We start from the raw sequence: 21,472 nt of genomic DNA, 5'->3' as shown, positions 1-21,472 counted from the left end.
TGGTTGAATGTTGAGTGAAAAGTAAAGGCTATGTTTTAGAGGGAATTTGAAAACTCCCAAATAAACGAATTTTGCAGATGTGATATAAAAGAGAGTTCCTGTTCTTTGAGGTTTTTGTTACGTGAAAATTGATCACAGTTGACAGATGGAAGCGGTTAGAGTTCTGTGGAGCCTGCTTCTTCCCCTTACCAAAGCATACGGACCCTACCCTGGCCACCCTGAGCCAGGAGTGCACCAGTGGGTAGCAAGGGCCAGTAGCTGCACCAAGTTTTTCCATGCTGCTGCTGCTGCTGCTAAGTCGCTTCAGTCGTGTCTGACTCTGTGCAGCCCCATAGACGGCAGCCCACCAGGCTCCCCCGTCCCTGGGATTATCCAGGTGAGAACACTGGAGTGGGTTGCCATTTCCTTCTCTAATGCATGAAAGTGAAAAGTGAAAGTGAAGTCGCTCAGTCGTGCCCGACTCTTAGCGACCCCATGGACTGCAGCCCACCAGGCTCCTCCGTCCATGGGATTTTCCAGGCAAGAGTACTGGAGTGGGGTGCCATTGCCTTCTCCAAGTTTTTCCATAGAACAGCTAAAATGGAAAAACTCCAATTTGGACTTGAGAGCTGGGAGATGTGGGTTTGAGTTGTGGGTCTGCCAGATCTTAGCTTGTCCTTTTGGGCCACTTAGTCTCTCTGAGCCTCAATTTTTGCATCACGAAGTCTGGGAAGATTATGCTTATCTCATAAACCTGTTCAGGGGATTAAATGAGGTGAGACATAAAGCATGCAGCAGGACAGTCACCTAGCAGGTGTTTGATACTTGAACTATTGTAATATGCTATTTATATACCTATCTAATTTAATCAAACACATACGTATATAATTCGATCAAATAGATACTTGTATAATTTAATCAGGGACTTCCGAGGTAGTAGAGAAGTGGTAAAGAATTCTCCTGCCAGTGAAGGAGATGTAAGAGACATGGGTTCATTCCCTGGGTTGGGAAGATCACCTGAAGGAGGACAGGGCAACCCATTCCAGTATTCTTGCCTGGAGAATCCCATGAACAGGGGAGCCTGGCAGGTGACAGTCCATAGGGTAGCACAGAGTCAGACACAGCTGAAGCGACTCAGCATGCATGCATGCATAATTTAATCAAATGCATATAATTTAATCAGATCAAATATAAAATGTCTCTATAAGGTTATACTTACATAACAGTATCATTTCACGTAATTGCATATTCTATAATAACTCATAACTTTTTAAACAGTTACATTTCAGAGATTCCTAGAACTTTGAGATCATCTTTTCTAAGAGCTTTCACACTTTTTTGTTAAAACATGTGTAATCTTTTCCCCTATCCTTCCCCTCCAACGACATCTTCTATGGAAGCAGACTGTCTGAGATGGAACGAAGGGAAGGGCTTGCCGAAGCAGCAGTGAGGGGCCCCAACTCGTGGGTGGGCTCTCCCTTCAGCGACCCCAGCTCACCAGGCTGGGACAGCCTTGGGACAGAGTGAAAACAGCTGCTCTCGGTCAGTCTTCATTCCTTTTTGAGGTCTCAGAGCTCCTTGGGTGGAGCTAAGGTCAGGGCTGAGGCCTGCCGCCTTGAAGTTGAACTTTTGTTCTTGGGTGGGGGGGTGTTGGGGGGCTCTGTGGCATCTGCTGGTGAGATGTATTACAGGGTTTGCTGTTCTCTCTCCCTGGTGGGAACTGGGGCCTGTTTTCCTCCAAGCCACCAGCTGATGGTGCCTTGACAGGCTGCTGGCTCTGACCCGGGCTTTACTGATGGCTGCACTTAGGCTCTGTTGCTGCCTAAAGCCGTAAAGAAATCACAACACCCAAGTATGAGCCAGAGCCGACGGGGCTAGCGTCTCACGTTGTGGCCTTGACAGCGGCTGTGTGTCTGTACTCTGTGACCATTCGATGAACACTGACTTCTAAGCAGTTGAGAATATTTTTTGTGTTGCATTCGAGTTTCATTTCTCTATAGGGGTGTCGGTGTCAGGTAACGATCCCTTAGCTGTATGTAGTTTTCTTTCTAGAGGAGTCAGTAGACCTGTAGTAGCAAAGGCATTGGTCATTAACTGTTAAGGAGAAATCACGCTTTTCTGGCCTTGGGTTTTCTGTGTTGAAATGATGTCACCCTTTTCTACAGACTTCATCAGCTTATGTCTGTTGTGATTTGTGACATTAAATGAGATATATTGGAGAGCCTTTTATCAGAAGATAGATATCAGGAGACATTGTTACATAAATGAGTCTAACTTCTCTCTGCAAGAAAAGTTGAGCCACTTCCTTGGCAGAGGTAGTGATGGGAGATGGATGGCCTTTGTGTCTGCCTTGCATCAGAGACTCTTGATTCCCCATAGAACAGCTAAAATGGAAAAACACGTGGCCAGGCCACATTGGGATCCAGGGATAGAATGAAGGAAGGATGAATGGATGTTTGGATGGAATGGGAGTACTAGAGAGGGAGTGATAAATTAGAACCAGGATAAAAGAACGAAAGATAGAGGAGCCATATGACTTCCCAAGTTTTGTGCAGGGCATCACTATTGAAACTTCACTACTTTTTGCTGTTTCCCATATATTCTTGTACACAGATTCCATAGGTATGTTTACTGAATAGACATTTTGGACTACTAACTGAGATGCTGGGGCTAAACGGATAAGACATGATCCTGCTCTCAGAGAGGGAAGTCTAAAATCTCTGGAAATGATTAGGAATCTTGCCTGGGACGTCCCTGCCTACGGAAGATGCTCTTGGAGCAGAGGGAGACATCCACCACCAGTCTTATCTCCTTGTATTCACCATGAACAAGGAAGGGCTTATGGGATCTTTTTTTTTTCCTTTGCCAAAACATTGCTTTTTAGCTGTTCCCCGCCCTTCTATGAAGCTTTTAAGTTCTGGATTACTACTGTTTAATGGGATGTTACACTCTCGCATAGAATGACTCTTTTATTTCTTTTTGAACCAGGATTGATCGCAAGATGTCTAATGCTCACACCAACTACAAACTGGATGAGGCACAGGCTATAATGAGCGAGCTCAGGACCATCAAGAAAGCCATTTACACGGGCGAGAAGGAAAGGCGGGACCTGATGCAAGTAAGAGGCCGGGGAGCTCTTCAGAGCCCGCATCTGTCTCTCTGCCCTCCTGCGTGTCGTTCCTTTATTTATTTATTTCCCTTTTTTAAACATGTTCATAATGCCAGGGTTATCTAACTTTCCTTTATTTAAACATTAAAAAAATATATACGTATTTATATTATATCGTTATTATATAATCATGCAAATTTTAAACACATACATGTTTGTACAATATATGTATATTTGATATCTTCTATATATGTGTGTGTACGTATATATATATATATTTTTTAAATGTGCATGTTAGTTTCCTAGGGTTGCCATGACAAAGAACCACATACCAGGTGGCTTAGAACAACAGGAGTTTATTCTCTCCGAGTCTGGAGGACGAAGGTCTGATGTCAAGGTGCGGCAGGGCCACGGTCTGTCTGAAGGCTTTGGGGGAGGTCCTTCCTTGCCTCTTCCAGCCTCTGGGGGCTGCTGGCAGTCCTTGGTGTTCCTCAGCTTATAGATGCATCACTCTAGTCTCTGCCTTTGTGATCACATCTCTGCATATAAATTTTTTCTTCTTATAAGGACGCCAATCATTGGATTAGAACCTGTTCTCATCTTAGTTCGATTTCATCTGCAGACTTTTCCTTCCAAATAAGCACGTATTCCTAGGTTCTGGGGGTTAGGACTGAAGCATCTTTTTACAGGACACAATTCAGGCTACAGTAAGGGGTGACACATTTATATCATTTAATAACCAAAGTAATTTTAAAAGCGTATCATAAGAGTCTTGCTGTCACCCCATTTTCTCACCTCCTATAACTACGGTTATGACCTTCTTGTGTGTCCTGCTAGTGTTTATACAGACATGTGATGGTGTGGACACGTGATCAGTTGCCCTCGAAGAAAGCTGGGCCTGTAGCTCTGTAAGGCTGCATAGTATTCCACCATGAGGATAGACTTTATACTGGTTTTTTTTTTTTGCCACTTGAACTCCTGTAGCTTCTCTTATTTTTAGAAAAAACTGAGTTTTTGCCAAGGGACGCATGCTGGGCTCTTGCTCCATGCCGGAATGCATTTGATGCTCTCCGTCATGGCTTTTCTTTCCAGCTCAGTTCACTGAGTCGGCACCTGGCACTAGTAGGCATTTGTCTCAGTTCTGCAGCATGTAAAACATGCAAGGACATGGGAGCAAAGCTCACCTTCTTTGGCCAAGTACGACAGGTGTGCACATGACCACCTTGCATGGCGGTGCTTCCTAATGTCGAGGATGTGAGGCTGGAGTGTCCCCAGGGTGCTTGTTCAATTGCAGATTACCAGGCCACACCCCAGATCTCCTAGATTAGACTCTCTGGGGGTGGGATACAGAAATCTGTATTTTCAGATGCCCTGTATTTCCGGGTCATGAGAAGTAAATGACACTCAGTTGCCTCGAGTGGGTTCCCCACCAAGGAGGCTGGAGATGGAATTTCTGGAAGACACCTCAGACCCCAGCATCTTCTCTGAGACACTCCAGGGAGACACACAAGCAGTGTCTTCATCTAGTAAAATCAAATAAGTTGTTTCGTCTTTCTTATACAAAGAGAACAGTCTTGGCCCATCCCAAGACACCTTTGTCTAGATCCAGAGGCACCTGCCTGGGGTCTGCTGCACCTGGGCGTCTCGTGTCTGCAGTCTTTTAAAAATCTTAAAAAATCTGGTTTCTCTTGAACTTTCACCCGAAGGGGTTCCAGGTACCAGAATTTATACTTACTCTAATCTTTGGCCTACTGACATCCATATAAAATGACTTTGACCCTGTAGAATTATGACTGAAAAAATTTGCTTATAAGAATATGTGAGCATGGTCTAGGAGTTGTTTTCACCTTCTGTGTGGTTTTAAAGATCTCCAGGTAGCATTCCTTTCTGATGGAATTATTTATTGAAGGAACATTTCAGATGGGAATGCTATCTCCCCTCCCCTTTGCTCTACTGAGGTACAGTTGACAAATAAAATTTTATAAATTTAGGGTGTACGTGCTGATTTGATAGACACATCTATTGTGAAATGATTACCACCATAAAATGAGTTCACACCTCTGTCACCTCACATGGGTACCTTGATTTTTTGTGCTGAGGACTTCTAAGATCTACTCTTAGCAACTTTCAGACCTTCACTCCAGTATTGCTAGCTAAACTCACTGTGCTGTGGACCTAAGATCCGGGACTTATTCCTCCTGCTTTCCTGGTGGCTCAGACGGTAAAGAATCCACCTGCCAGTGCAGGAGACGTGAGTTCGATCCCTGGGTCAGGAAGATTCCCTGGAGGAGGGCATGGCAACCCACTCCAGTGTTCTCGCCTGGGAAATCCATGAACAGAGGAGCCTGGTGGGCTACAGTCCGTGGGATTACAAAGAGATGCAACTGAGCACATACGTACGCACATTCCTCTTAAGGCATGGGACTTTGGACCCTTTGACCAGCATCTCTTCATTGCCCCAAGCCCTCCAGTCCCTGTCAGATGCCTTTCTACTCCCTGTGTTTTTGGCTTTTTTGGAGGGAAGGCTTATTTTTTCTTTAGGAAACACAAAGGTTTAAAAAAAAAAAAAAAAAAAACAGTAAAAACGGTCCCTCATTTGTTCTCTGTATTATTCCCATGCTGCCAGGAGGACTCAGTTGCCATCTGACTTAAATCACTATGAGTTTCATGAAAGGTGCATGTGCTGATCAACATTTCTTTGGAATCTCATGAGAATGGGGTTGGGGTGGGCCTGCTCTCCAGGAATGAGGCTGCCAACCTGGAATGGAAAGGAAATGACTGCTTGGAAAGGGAAGAGATGCCTCGCCATGGCTGTTCAAGTTGCTTGTTCCCTTCTGTTCTAGAGCCTGGCCAAGCTGACTGATGGCTTCAGGAATAGCTGTTCTCTTACCGACCCTCTGCAGGAGTTCCCTCCCGGCGCAGGAGCACTGGGCGAGTCTTTATCTCACCAGTTTTGCGATGCTGGCTCTCAGACTGACATCATAGGCGAGGTATGCTCACCAGGCAGTGGGGGGATGGGGGCGGAGAACCAACTATGTCCAGAGAGACAACAAAAGGGCTGCTTTGATGTGGCCATCACCCATTTGTTTAAATTTTCCACTTTCCCTTCAAAAGGGTTTTGGCTTTTGTGACATTAAGTTTGGAGAAAGAATATGGATTTTTTACATCCAGGCATCTTGAAGGTTCAGAGGGGCCTGGGAGGCAATTGAATGGCTTATTACCTCTTTCTTCATAAATTAGATTTTTTTAAAAGGCAGAATGCTTTTGAGAGTTGAGTTTAGCTGTTTTTTTGACAGATGTAGGACTCTTTAGAGCATGGATCAGCTAACTTTTTCTGCCAAGGTCCAGATAATAAGTGTTTTAGGCTTTGCCGGCTATGCAGTCTCTGCCATAGTCATCTGTGAATGGGTGGGTGGGGCTTGTTCCACTAAAACTCTTATTTACATAAAGAGGTGGTGGGCCACATACATCCTTTGGGCCGTAGTTCTCTGAGCTCTGGCTTAAACCAGTGATTTTCATCAGCTTTGTGGCTGTGTCACCCTTGGGTTATACTTTGATGCTATTTCCTATTCTTCTAAGAGAATGTCAGGAAATTGAAATTAATTTTGTTTGGGACTTGGAAGAATTTCATAATGCCCCTTTTGATAATTAGTGAAGCCTTGAGTTAGCCACCAAAGCAGAATTGGCAGCCATCATGTGAAGCAGGGCAGTGAATACTTAAAGACACTACTGTTGTACTGTCATTGAGTGAAGTTTTACATTCATTTGTTACAAATAGAAAACCAATTTGTATGGATTCTTTTTCTTAGGGCTCACTAAGTAAAGTTGAAATATCAGTGAAATGCAGAATCCCCTCCTAAAAGTAAATAAATAAAAAGAAACAAAAAGAAGGGAAAACCATTGACTAAAAAACCGTGAGTTTTAAATAATTAACTGATATTTTAAAATGTCAACAAATAGTGCCTCTTTGAGGGGAATATCATATAGGAAATAATGCCTCTGTGTCCTGGATGTCCCGAACTGCCTATTTGCAGTGTTCCCCCTTATTGTTCTCAAAACTACACTTGGACATTTTGACCAGGTTTAAGACAGAGAAGAATCTGTAAGTTAAAACTGTCTGGCATTTTTGCCTAAAGATTTTGGCATGAGAAGGAAAGAAGTACAATATATATTGAATTCCATGAATAACTCATTGCTGCTTAACCTAAGGTTACAATTAGAATTTTTAGAGGCTCTTACCTCGTTTGAGAGAAGCAGGTAAGATTGAAGGTTCTGTAATGATTTAGGTAAGATTTTCTAAAAAACATCGGGTGGGGAGTGGCTGGTTATACTACTATAATAACTTTAGCAGTAAATTGTCATTATTTATGAGTTTACTGGGGCTGGCCCTGAGTTGGCAGCTTCATGACTGTTACTTCGATTTAAGTAGTTGTTTCCATCCTCTTTCGTCAGCTGAGAGGGTCCAGGTACCAGGTTACCTAAGGTTATATAGCCAGGGAGAGGCAGATCTGGGTTTGAATCAGCAACTGATCCCTAAACCCCTGTGCTTTCTACCACATCTTGTTATTGAAAAATATATCAAAAGGCTTTAACTGTATTAGTTAGCTATTGCTGCATAACAAAACACCCCCAAAACCTAGCTTTTGAAAACAGCACACATTTATTATCTCACACTTGTATTGTGGATCAGGAAACTGTGCTGCATCTTGTGCTTCACGGGCTCTCAGGAAACTGTAATCAAGGTATTAGCTAGGGTTGCAGTCTCATCAGAAAGCTTGACTGGGGAGGGTTTACTTCCAGGCTTACATGATTGTTCTCAAGATTCAGTTCCTCACTGATGGTTGGACTGAGAGCTTCTGTTCCTTACTGTATGAACCTCTCCAGAACGGCGGCTTGCTTCATCACAGCATGCATGTACTACACAAGTTGGGATGAATTTTGTTTGCGTTTGTATGAACTTTGAGGAATTCTCTATTTCTTTTCAAACTTAATTTGCTGTGGGAATTACAAAATAGACAAGTGTACTTCCACTATTTAAAAAAAAATCCGCCACTGTTGGAACAACCAAAGTCTTACCAGTCACATTCCCAACTCCCGATTACCAGAGGTGGCAGCTGTTATTGGTGTGTTTCCTTCCAGACCTTTGAAAAATGGAAATTGGAAGGTGAATTAAAATATTCTTCATTGCTGCTAAAAGTTTAAGTGAATTTTCTCTTTTGAAAATGGGTTTTTAACATGTCTCCCCCCTTGTTTATCTTCCTTCTGTTCCAAAAAGTTCATCTTTGATGATAAAACAAGGCTTGTGGATCGGGTCAGGCTTAACTGGCAGTATGAGGAAGCCAGAAAGAGGTAAGAAGCTCCTTTTCAAACCTTGCCTTCTCCTTATTTCCTTTCTCCTGTGGAAAGAGGTTTTATGGAGTTTCAATGTGTGATTTATCCACATCTTACCAGAAAGCAATGTCTGATAGAGTATAGAATTAAGACTCTTCAGTTTATGTGTAGCTTCTGAACACATGTGACAGAATTTCACATGCATTTAAAACGGGAACTTCTCAATATTGCAAACAGTTATAAAGACAGGATATAATAAAAATAGAGACTTTTCGGGCTCTCTTTATCCTCTCAGGGAATTCAGAACTCCCTCCTTCCCTGCCTTCTAACTGAGCATCAGTCCCTCAGAGCAGCTTAAGCATAACTGTTTTTTTTTTTTATATATGTGTCATCTCATTCCATAGATTAACAACAAAAGCCATGTATCTTGGTTTCAAAGACAGTTTAATAAGGATTAGGTCAATGAGTGACAGCAGTACCTAATCTATGTCATTCTGACGGAGAGAACTGAAACATAATCGTGTCTGTTAACCTGTGTTGTAGGTGACCTGCCTTCTGCAAATTGAGACTTGACCTTGTTTGTGTGTTTCAAAATGTATCTCTCCCTCCTTCTTCTCTCTGTCCCTCCCTCCCGGTCTCAGCCAGGATTCACGGGCAGCACCACCAGCTGGGCTGTTATCCTCGCAGGCAGTGTTTTGTTTAAATTTATTTTACTGGGCTGTGTCGGGTCTTAGTGGCGGTGCACAGGCTTCTCTCTAGTTGTGGCACATGGACTCAGTGGTTATGGTGCATGGGCTTAGTGACTCTCTCTTGTGCCTTCTGAAAAGAGTCTTAAATCCAAGCTGTTCCAAAATCTGGGCTTCGGGAAGCCATGGTGCCTGTCTTTTTCAAGAAGTTTCTTTAGTCACATATGAACTGCTGTGCTGGGGGTGGAGGAAGAGGAGCGAATGCCAAGCAGGTCGAGGGCGTCCATTCTGGAAGCTAAATAGTTGGGCTTGCTCAATATACTGTATCATTCAGGGATGTCTGGAAATCCGCTTCATGGCCTTTTTAGCAAATGTAAAAATAGCATCCAAAGCAGATCATCTGACTCCCCGCTGGAGGGCCGGCTGGAGATGACCCAGCCTCTGCTCGGAGCCCCTCTGCCTGATCCTCCTGGCTCTTGCTCTGCAAGATGCAGTGATATGCTCAAAAGGGGCACTGCACTTCCCTGTGGACCACTTCCCCGGCCTCAGGCATCCACTCTCTGGAGCTCGCTGGTGGCGTTTGTCCGACGCTATTGTCTCAATATTGAGAATATTGTCTCAATTGTCCTCTGCTCCTTGCATGTTTCTGCTGCACCGTGTGGGTGTTGGAATTCGCTGCGTTGTATTAAACCACAGAAACTTGATGGGTGCTGTACTTAACGTAATTGTTACTGTTTGGCTGTGACATTTACCAGCCATAGCAAGGGATATTCTGGTTTTCTAGAGATGATGTTGGTACAGAGTGAATAATCTTTGAAATATCGAGATAATAACATTTGGGCAGAAAGTCCAGGATTTAAGAGCATTCTTCAGGGGAGGACACTGTACTTCATCAGTGTCTTTTAAAGGGGAGGAGTATCTCAGGGTCACCAGAACCTTGTTAGGAAAGGCACCGCAGTTGCAGAGGAGGGTCCTGTCCCCAGCACGTCGACCTTTGTGGGAAAGTAGGGGCTTCTCTGGAGAAGGCAATGGCACCCTACTCCAGTACTCTTGTCTGGAGAATCCCATGGATGGAGGAGCCTGGTAGGCTGCAGTCCATGGGGTCGCGAAGAGTCAGACATGACTGAGCGACTTCACTTTCACTTTTCACTTTCATGCATTGGAGAAGGAAATGGCAACCCACTCCAGTGTTCTTGCCTGGAGAATCCCAGGGACGGGGGAGCCTGGTGGGCTGCCGTCTATGGGGTCGCACAGAGTAGGACTGAAGCGACTTAGCAGCAGCAGCAGCAGCAGCAGCAGCAGCAGCAGCAGCAAGGGCTTCTCCAAAGTGCCTTTCTGGGCTGCCTTGGCCACATTTAGAGATGCAAGATCAGTTGCGAGGACATGCCAGGTTGGCTCACAATTGTTCTTTCCCCACTAGAATAGTGGTTCCGACTAGGGCAGGGAGTGAGGGAGGGGTGCAATGGTGGGAACCCCCCCTACCCCCGGTGGGTTTCTGGCCACATTTACAGATGTCAACAGTTGTCATAGCTCTAGGAGAGGCACCAATGGCATCAAGTGGGGAGAGACCAGAGAACCCTCCGGCCCCCATGTCACTAGTGCTGGAGGATTGTGCTGTCTCAGCAGGTCCACATCTGCCTCATTTCCATATGGGCAACCCCAGCAGCTTCCTGCACACCCGGCAGCCATGGGCAGAGAAGCTGCCAGGGGTGGGTGGGGGCTGGGAGACTGTACTTCTGACCGGCACCTGCCCTGTTCACAGACATGGCGTGGTTTATGTGAGGCCATAAGGACATATAAACTCCCCCACAGCTAGCAGACATTGTGAGGACCTCAGTGAGTCTGCCTGGGGGTGGAGATAACCTCAGATAGTACCTGCGGGGTGTGCGCCTGCATGCATGCACGCTGCATATATGTATAGACACACAGGGTTCAGAAGCATGTACAAATCTGCTTGTATGTCTATGTACACATGTAACATGTATGCTTGCATTTATTTGTGTGTATATATAGGGCTTCCCTGGTGACTCAGACAGTAAAGAATCTGCCTGCAATGCAGGAGACCTGGGTTTGATGCCTGGGTTGGGAAGTTCCCCTGTAGGAGGGCATGGCAATCCACTCCAGGATTCTTGCCTGTAGAACCTCATGGACAGAGGAGCCTGGCGGGCTATAGTCCATGGGGTCACAGAGTTGGACACGATTTAGCATATATATACCTGTGTGTTTTCCTGCTTGTTTGTATTACATAAATAATACATGAATACATTGCTTTTGTCAAAGATTCAATCGGTAGAGACCTCCCATCTTAACCTCCTCTCTAATCCTGCCACCCACCATTAATGATTTGGTGTGAAACCTTCCAGGTTTTATGTAGACATTTAAGTAAATGAAGCTCAGTGTAGTTAAATCTAGTATATGATGCATAGCTTTTCTAATGATTACAACCATCCTCTCTGGATGGACATCTCGATGATTCCAGTTTTTTTCTTTTCACAAATAGCGCACATCTATGTATAGGCCCCAGCCTTGCAGGAATACCTGTTTCCTTGGACGGATACTTAGCAAGGAAACATATGGGTCTAAAGACCTTTATGTTGGAAGTTCTGATCGGTCCCACTGAATTGTCTTCCAAAATGACGTATACACATTACCCTGCCATCAGTAGCCATGGAGAGCCCTGATTTCTGTGTCTCCTCATCCTGGTTAAATACCAGCATTCTTCGTACATTTTTTTGGAGTAGTGGACAAAGACATTCTGTGAGTTGTCACGTCCTTCCCTGGTGAAGGATGCAGGGAATGGTGTACTGATGGTGCAGATCAGCATACTTTCAGTTATTTAAATTGCCAGGTCTGAATTGTTTTTGCAGACAAGCATTCCTTTCACAACATGTTAGATTCCATCAGTCCCTAAGGGATGGGGGTGGCCCCCCAGGGGATGTTTTCGGTTCTTGTGACTGGAGAGAGGGCACTTCTGGCATCCCATGTGGGGACCCCAAGGGTATTGCTCAACAACGCACAATACCCAGGACAGTCCCCCCAGCAAAGACTCGGATGGCCCAGAGTTTCTTGCTGCCTTCAAGAAATCTGACTCTTGGGCTTCTTATCTTGCTCCGAAATCCCTACTGTGTGTGGCAAGACCCAAGGGCAAGTCTTCCACGGACTCAAGGCCTGTTCCAGCCACGCTGGCCCCCGCGGTGTTCCTTACACATATTGGGCCTAACACCTGTCAGGCACACTCCTGATTTAGTGCTGGAGGTTGGCACAGTAACGGCCGCTGAGATGTCCATATCCTAATCCCTAGAACCCGTGACTCTGTTGCCTTCCTTGGCAGAAGGAGCTTTGCAGATGGCCTCAAGTTAGAGATCTTGAGATGATGCTGGATCACCTCGATGGTAGCCGTTTAGTCACTCAGTCGTGTCCAACTCTTTGCGACCCCGTGGACTGTAGCTCACCAGGCTTCTCTGTCTGTGGGATTCTCCAGGCAAGAATACTGGAGTGGGTTGCCATGCCCTTCTTCAGGGGATCTTCCCGACTCAGGGTTCGGACCCGGGTCTGCACATTGCAGGCAGATTCTTTACCATCTGAGTCACCAGGGATTACCTCAATAGGCTCAGTGTAATCCCAAGGGTTCTTAGAAGAAGGAGAAGCAGAGAAGGAGATGTGAGGATGGATGCAGAGATCAGAGTGATGCAGGCCTGTGAGCCAAGGAAAGTGAGCAGCCCCTAGAAACCACTGCAAAATATATTCCTCCCTTGAGCCCCCAGAAGAATCACAGCCCTGTCACTCATTGTTGACTTCTGTCATCTGGAACTGTAAGGTCTACGGCCATACCACCCCAAATGTGCCCGATCTCATCTAATCTTGGAAGTTAAGCAGAGTCGGGCCTGGTTAGTACTTGGATGGGACTGTAAGGTAGTGATATGTGTTGTTGTAAGCCTCCCAAGTTTGTGATCATTTGTTACAGAAATGAAAGGCAAGTAACACAGTACCCTTGGCCCCTGCTGTTTCCTCTGCCTGCAATGGGATACTTGGCCTCAAAGGGTCATGTGGCCTCTGCTCTCCTTCCACTCACTGTCAGAGACACTTTTCTCATCATTCTGAATAAAGGATCACTCCCATCCACCACCCCATTACCCTGGTTCTCCCAGCAAATGTAACCAGCTAACCTGCTCTATACTTTACGCATGTGCCTGTTAAGTCTCTTCAGTCATGTCCAACTCTTTGGGATCCCACGGGCTGCAGCCCGCCAGGCTCCTCTGTCCATGGGATTTTCCAGGCAAGAATACTAGAGTGGGTTGCCATGCCTTCCTCCCCAGGATCTTCCCAACCCAGGGATCAAATCTGCATCTCTTGTGTCTTCTGCATTGGCAGGTGGGTTCTTTACCACTAGCACCACCTACGGAGCCCATACTTTATGTGTTTGCTTTTTTTATTGTTTGTTTTTCCCTGCAAGAATGGAAACCTCATGAGGGCGGAAATTTTTGTCCAGTTAGCTCATGACTATAATTCCAGCAACTAAGTGTCTGGTGAATATTTACTGAAAGAGTAAACAGGGGTCCCCTTAGATCACATGTGCTCTTTGACCTTCACCCCTATGAACAAGCGGGTGGAAGGAATTCTTGGACCCAGGTCAGCGCCAGGTCAGCTGCTCTGCTCCTGGCTCCTGCCCCCAAAACCCTCGTCCTGGTATGAGCCTTGGGCTAATTCCCCTGGATTTACAAGAAGAAAAGGCCTTTAGACATGCATGCCCTTGGGGATCTCATGGAGGCGGGTCATGGTCTGTTCATTTCTGAAACTGTTCACATGACACGTTATCGCTCCCAGCTCAGCTTGTGGTTCCTGGGCTTTCGTGGTCATTCAGAAGGGCTTGTGGTCATGGACCACCCCATCATGAATCCTCCTCTTGGGTGTTGGAAAAAACAGCTTTGGAGCTGGGCCCTGAGGGATGTTGGAATTCCAGCTGCCCATATGTTGAGGAAGAGCTTTCTCAATCAACGGGGCACAGGGATCAGGGCGGAGAGTTGTATAATTGCAAGTTTCTTAGGGAGCAGGGGAGAACAACCCCAGAGAGAGTTCTCTGAGGCTCACTTTATGGTCAAGGATCACTTAGGCTGTAGATCTTGATATTTGATAGTTAGTTCGGTGCTTTCATTGGAGCTTCACCTGCTTAAAAACATCCTTGAGGCATTCTTCTGGTTGCCAGGCTGTACCCCACGAAGATTAGCTTCCTTCCCCTCTGTAAAACCTCCTGGGCTTTGCCACTTCTAAATGGGGAAAAGCTGATGCCTTGATGTATTTCCTTGTATATTTAGGTTCGAGGTTCTTTCTCAGAGCTGGGAAATCATCAAAAGACAATAAATGTTCTGGACAATGAGGGGTTTCATGTCTCTTCAGATTTAAAGGAAGTTTATAGAAGCAGAACTCATAATTCCAAACGATGGTATGATTTCTAGAGAATTCTCTAGACCAGACCACCACTGTCATGGTGACTAGTTTTGTTTTCAACTCTGGGTCATGTGTGCTCAGTCACTCAGTCGTGTCCGACTCTTTGCGACCCCATGGACTGTAGCCCACCAGGCTCTTCTGTCCATGGGATTCTCCAGGCAAGGATATTGGAGTGGGTTGCCATTTCCTCCTTCAAGGGAATCTTTCCGGCCCAGGGATCGATTCTGTGTCTCTTGCGTTTCCTGCATTGGCAGGTGGATTCTTTACCACTTGGGAAGCCCTCTAGGTCATGTGAAATATATCCCAACAACTGTTTCTTCCTTTTCCTTCAGGAACATCACTTTGGTTCCCAAGGCAGACCTTACAATAGGAATATTTTCACACTATTGGTTAAAAACTTGAGAGAATTTTTCAAAGCCAGTTTGGAGGAACAAGTCTTCTTGAAGCAATCCTGATGACGCAGATGGCTCCTTATTTTTAACCTAAGAGTGCTTGTTCCAGAACTGTGCACAAACTGTAGCTGTTTCCATAGAAACACTTGCCGTCCTGATAGGAACAAAACATTCGGCCCGGCCTGTGTCTCCGCGTCTCAGTGTTTGCTGCCAGGACGTGTCCTGTGCCGTTGCTGATGGAGCGTTAGGATTCCAGCTGAATTCGATCAGTCCCTTGGATTTTCCCTTCAGTTCTCCAGTGACCGTGTATCTGGGTTTGGGAATAGGGCATGGCCGTGAGAGACAAAGGAAACAGGCCAAGAGAAAGAAACCTGGAGACCATCTGCTTTCCATTTAAAGAAGTCATTCTGAAGCTCTGTTTGTTCAGAGGGGATAAGATGTGAGGGCAGGGAGGGGTGTTGGGGTGTTTGCAGGCCCATCTTTTTTTTTAATAAATTTTTAAAAGATTATTTATTTTTGGCTGAGCTGGGTCTTCGTTGCTGCATGGACTTTTTCTCCAGTTGTGGCAAGCGGGGCTACTCTTTGTTGTGATGCATGGCTTCTCCTGGCGGCTTCTCCTGTTGCAGAGCACGGGCTCTAGGTACATGGGCTCAGTAGTTGTAGCACACAGCCTTAGTTGCTCCACAGCGTGTGGGACCTTCCTGGACCAGGGATGAAACTCGTGACCGCTGCCTTCACAGTCAGATTCCCAACCACGAGCCCACCAGGGAACATAGGCCCTTCTTATGCCACACGGTCTAGATTCAGACTCCCTGAGTTTCCAGTATAAAGAGTCGAGCTGAATGGACACTAGTTGACCAATATTTAGTTCATTGAGGTAAAGTGATTTCACTGTCCATATGACTCAGATCTCAGATGAGACTGTGGTGGACTTTTGATTTCCATTTAAATAGGTATTTGCAGAAAGAAAACTAAAGAGAGAAAACATAAGAAGCATCAAGTCTATAGCTACAATTGACATCTGAAGGCACAAGACTCTAACCTGGCACCGTGTCCTAGAACGTGGCATTGGGTCCATCATGTCCCCTCACCCTGAGTCAGGGCTGTGGCTGGCCTGGAGTTCCATTTCTGTTCCAGAAAGTGGCAGTATTTTAGGAACGTGCAAAATTATATCATAGGTCCCAGAGTTGAGGTATAAATTCAAAGAACTGGGGATTACTCTGAATATGTAGAATATGCCTCAAAACTGTGCAATATTAAAAGCGCATTTTCTTCTTTGAAAAATGCAAGTCATATTTAAGATTTCCACATGAATCGTAAGGGTCCCAGCAGTTTCTGCCACATAAATGCAGGTTTCCATTCATGGTTTAATGGTGCCTGGGTTGTAACAGTAAAGGTGTTTGGGCAAAAATAGTAAGGGAAAAATGATTCATATTTGACGTCTGTCTACATTAGGCCTGTTCAGGGGGTGAAATTTAGAAATCATACGATAAACATGAGACCGGAATGCTTGACTGAGGACTTGCTTTCATTTCTTGACTATTCTGTGCACAGGGACGTGTGTCTTAAAGCCTTTAAAAGGCGTTTGTGAGAGGATATATATATAGGCTATAAAAGGGATTACCTATCAAAAATAAAAATCAGTAAACTCAGCTGACTCTCAAGGAAAAAACAAACCCTCACCAGTTTTAAACTGATCTTGATTCTCTTTGAAAATGAACTTGGGCAGTTCCCTGGCAGTCCAGTAGTTAGGATTATGTGCTCTCACTGCCATGGTCCCGTGTTCAATCCCTGATTGGGGAATTAAGATCCCACAAGCCACACAGTGCAGCCAAAAAAAAAAAAAGGACTTGGAAAAGTTTCTTTTTTTGCAAATTTTAATTGTGACCTCGCTTTGTTTCCTTATATTTCATTTCACTGAGAAAATATGGTAGAAAATAGCCTTTCTGGAAATGGTTTTCCCTTTATTTCTGGAATTTGGAATGATGGTGCTTGCAAGAGTGGGGTTCCAATTCCGCACTGCATATCAGCTACTGGGTGTGGATATAGAAGGGACATCAGAACTGTACATTTGTTATTTAGCCTGAGGTAGGTCTCTTGGATCCATTAATCCTAACACAGGAAGGGTCCGCCTTGCAGATGCTCTTCTCCGGGCCAGCAGCACGGTACACAAGGCTTATTGTTTTAAAGGTAAAGCCATCCTGCCTCTTCTGCGGCAAATATTCAAGACACCACTTGTACAAGAAATGTACAAGAAGGAATTCTTCTAGCATTCTTGTTTCCTGGCACACACAGACAGATACATGCTTCTTTCAGCCTGGCTAAGAGCAGACCCCCAAATGTCTTAACTCCAGATTATGGATCTAGACAACGAAATTACACTTTTTAGTCTATTCCAGTCAGCTTCCCTTGTGGCTCAGACAATAAAAAATCTGCCTGCAATGCAGGAAACCTGCGTTTGATTCCTGGTTCGGGAATATCCCCTGGAGAAGGGAATGGCAACCCACTCCAGTATTCTTGCTTGGAGAATTCCATAGACAGAGGAGCCTGGTGGGCTACAGTCTATGGGGTTGCAAAGAGTCAAACACAACTGAGCGACTAACACACACAATATATGCCAGTATTCCTCTAGATTCATAGGGAGCTCTGCAGTGATTTGCAGTGCTATGAAATTTAATTATTAAAAAAAAAAAAGGCAATAAACCTCGTTCTTAAGCACAGTGTGCTCATCTAGTGCTCAGTACAGCCCAAACAACCTTTCCAGGTGGGTTACATTAAGTCAGCTTCACCCAAATTGTTTCTGCTACTGAAGTCACCCCTCACCATATGTCCATACAGCTTTTCCTTGCAAGCTCTGGAAAGTTACAGTACACTGTTTAATTCTGGTCACTGTACTATTTCTTTTATACTCACAGTGGACAGACCTTTGGAAATCTGCCCTTTGCCTCTCTTTCTTCTCGTAATTCAGTTTTTCCTTTGTTCTGATAGTGGATATTACCTGGGGGCTTCCCTGGTGGCTCAGATGGTAAAGAATCTGCCTGCAATGCAGGAGACATGGATTCTATCCCTGTGTTGGGAAGATCCCCTGGAGAAGGAAATGGCAACCCACTCCAGTATTCTTGCCTGGAGAATCCCATGGACAGAGGAGTCTGGTGGACTACAGTCCATGGGGCTGCAAAGAGTTGGACACGACTGAGTCACTTGAGATTTTCCTGGAAAAAGCAGGATTATCTAGGATTGGATCTCCACTCACCCTCAGCAACTTGAATCCCCGTGCAGTGGTGGCTAACCTGGAGCTGGCCAATGCAAATGGAATCTTGATCTCCTCACATGTTAACTTCAGAAAACTCAAAAGGAGTGCTTTTTAAAATATGTGTGCTTGTAGTATGAGAATTATTATTATATATGACCAGGTAATACTGATAACTTTACTTGGGCTCAAATAGGCTTTCCTGTGTACATTGAAATGAAAAATTATGAGGACCCAATGGATTTGCTCTTTGTACATCTCTTTTATATTTATTCCTTACCTTTGACTTGGCTTGATCTACAGTAGAATGTTCCAAAAATTTCGCTGGGTCTAATGTCTGATTTGGTGCTAATTTATGGGTCTGCTTGGAGTGCTTCCTTGGACTTCAGTTATATGACTGCCATAAATTTTAATTACACTAATTAGAGAGAGGTAGATGCTTAAGCCCAGTTGGATTCCTAACCCTTTTGAGCTGCATCTGTCATTAGTTTTTTCAGTGACATGGTTTGGCACCATTTTCCAACACATTTGCAGGAAATTGGTCTTATGTTAGAAAAGAATTTGCCTAATAAACCTACTGACATTCAGCTATTTTCTTTACCTTCTTGGGGAACTGGGCTTGAGTAAAACGTGCGCATTTAAACTATAACTTGTATACTCTTTTCTTTTCATGACTGTGGATTTTCTAATTGGTTTGGTGCTTGAAGAAGGTTGTTGTTGTTGCTCAGCCATGTCTGACTCTTTGTGACCCCATGGACTGTAGCATGCCAGGCTTCCCTGTCCTTCACCATCTCCTGGAGCTTGCTCAAACTCACATCCATTGAATCAATGACCCCATCCAACCATCTCACCCTCTGTCTGTGGTCCCCTTTTCCTCCTGCCCTCAATCTTTCCCAGCATCAGGGTCTTTTCCAATGAGTTGGCTTTTCGCATCAGGTAGCCAAAGTGTTGGAGCTTCAGCTTCTTCACTTGAAGAAGGCTCCTTGGCCAATCCTTTTGTCAGATTGACTAGTCTCATGCTCACGTCTAGTTCATGAGCAGCTCAGACTGGTACAAGGATATCCCACAGACCTTAACACATGGGCCAATGCCAGTTGACTGTCAGTATCTGCGAGGAAGCACAGTGTTGAGATGGATTCTGAAGTCTGGACCCAGCGAGGACACCAGCTTCGATTTATGATATGTGTCCTGAGTACCACATGGGACAGTCTCAAAAGCACTCTTGCCTTTCTCATTTTAGTGAGGATCATCCTATCCCTGCCTGATGGAAGCCCTAAGAGCTCCAAGGACAGTTTGCATTCTCCAGACCAGGCTGGGGTGCCTGAAAAGCAGCGGGTGTCACAGTTTGGCAAGAAGCACCTAGGAGGGCTTGTCAAAACCCAGGTTGCCCCACTCCATCTGCAGAGCATGGTGTTCAGCAGATCTGGGGTGGGACCTGAAATTTGCATTTGTAACGAGCTCCCAGGTGATACTGAGGCTGACTCAGGGACCCCACTTTGAGAACCACTGTCTTGAGGCTAGAGGACTGAGTGCACCTGCCACTTAGCTGCCCTCACAGCTCTCTGTGACCTCAGAGACGTCATTGGATTTAGTTTTGGGCCCATGTGCCAATCTCTGTCCGGCACAGGGCTGGCTTCTGGTCAGGTCTGCAAATCCTTCTTTCTGCCCAGAAGCCACCCTCATCTTGAGCCACATATAAATGTAAAGGGCTTAAAACATCGTGCTCCTGCTTTTAAGGATGCTCTAAAAACACGAGCCACGTCTCTTTCACTTCCCCTGCCTTCAGCACAACCTCAGGACACTAGTCTGTCTGCCCAGTGGGCCTGTGGGCCATTTGGGTGCACCGGGTGGGGGTGACGAGAGCTATATTTCTGCAGCTTAAGGGTTACCCTGCACCACATCCAGGCTCACTGCGACTTGACTGCCATTCTTTCATATACTTGCTGGCATATTCATTCTCCATTTCACGCGTTTAGCTTTGGCTGAGTACCTGCTCTCTGCCAGGCATTTTGAATGTCCTGCATGGTCAAGGCCTCCGGCACTCTTGAGGATCCCATGAGGGGTGTGATTCTCTTCTGGGTTTTCTCAAGGCGGGCTCCACAGCTAGGCGCACAGAGAAGGCAGGCGGCCGGAAGCATCTCTTGTGCATCTAGCATGGTGTTTAGCTACTGATGAGGAAGGGGGTGCTGAGAGAAATGAGCTGGCTCTGTCTCGTTCCAAAACAGCACACATAGGAAGCAACGCTAGGCATGTGGGTGAATCAGGGTCTTCTTTGGAACAAATATGCGTGTGTGCTCAGTTGGCTTCAGTCGTGTCCAACTCTGTGACCCCATGGACTATAGCCCGCCAGGCTCCTCTGTCCATGAGACTCTTCAGGCAAAAATACTGGAGCGGGTTGCCATGCACTCCTCCAGGGAATCTTCCCAACCCAGGGATCAAACCCAGGTCTCCCGCAATGGCAGGTGATTCTTTACCACTGAGCCACCTGGGAAGCCCTGCAACAAACATCCTTACTGTCATCCCAAATCTCGTAGGCCAGGGCAGATGATGCAAAGGGCTTCCACATCGGGTTCATTCCACCTCACTTCCAGATCCCTTATTTGTGCCATGTTAGGTTGACTCAGTGCAGTCATTCCGCTATTGGTTAGAGTGAGTTTCTAGAATCTGCATGGTGCAGAGACTGTGTAAATGTGCGTGTGTTTCATCAAGTTCGTGGATCTTCCCATGTCCATCTTCTGCAGAGTCTCGAACATCCAGCAGCAGCTGGCCCAGCTGGAGAGCGAGTCGTGGCCGGGCCTGGCTGAGGCCGACAGGGACCGGCTGCAGCTCGTCAAGGAGAAGGAGGCCCTGCTTCAAGAGCTACAGCTCATCATCCAGCAGAGGCGGCCGGCAGAGGACGTGGTGAGACTGGAGGAGGAACGGCGGCGCCTGGAAGAGGAGATCCAGCGTGCCCGGGCGACGTCCATGCAGGGCGCCACCGAAAGGTGGGCAGGTAGCGCCGGAGGAGCGGCTGGCAAAGCCAGATTGCATGGCTGCATGTGGTCACTGATTGCTCCAGCAGCTACTGCCTGGTGGAAGGTGGATGGAGCATGTACCTGCCCGTCCTCCAGGGGTGCCAGCTCTGCTCAGGGCTCCAAGACTCCTGGTCCCTGTTCACAAGTTGGAGACGGTCGAGAAGGGGATGGAGGAGGGAAGAAGACCGGGGAACCCATGACTTAGACCCTGCCTGCTCCCACTGCAGGTGCCAGGTGCCCCGCCCCTGTATTTTCAGGACATTGTC

General features: G+C 45.9%; 1 protein-coding gene across 4 annotated transcripts in view; it reads left to right on the top strand.

The window, feature by feature from the left end:
- WWC3 (WWC family member 3) overlaps window positions 1-21,472 on the top strand; it is a 110,157-nt gene that overhangs the window by 61,888 nt on the left and 26,797 nt on the right. For 2 of the 4 annotated variants that reach the window (XM_070784423.1, XM_070784422.1), the window contains 5 exons: window positions 2,968-3,097; window positions 3,387-3,485; window positions 5,932-6,078; window positions 8,364-8,437; window positions 20,934-21,176. In XM_070784423.1, coding sequence (XP_070640524.1) covers window positions 2,968-3,097; window positions 3,387-3,485; window positions 5,932-6,078; window positions 8,364-8,437; window positions 20,934-21,176 — 693 coding nt within the window. The remainder of the gene's footprint in view (window positions 1-2,967; window positions 3,098-3,386; window positions 3,486-5,931; window positions 6,079-8,363; window positions 8,438-20,933; window positions 21,177-21,472) is intronic. The other 2 variants (XM_070784425.1, XM_070784424.1) reach the window with 1 other exon arrangement.

The sequence above is a fragment of the Bos indicus genome, chromosome X, assembly GCF_029378745.1.
Source record: "Bos indicus isolate NIAB-ARS_2022 breed Sahiwal x Tharparkar chromosome X, NIAB-ARS_B.indTharparkar_mat_pri_1.0, whole genome shotgun sequence".
In the NCBI taxonomy this organism is placed as follows: domain Eukaryota; kingdom Metazoa; phylum Chordata; class Mammalia; order Artiodactyla; family Bovidae; genus Bos; species Bos indicus.
Note: the sequence above shows the minus strand (reverse complement) of the source record. Positions and strands in the feature narration are given on the sequence as shown.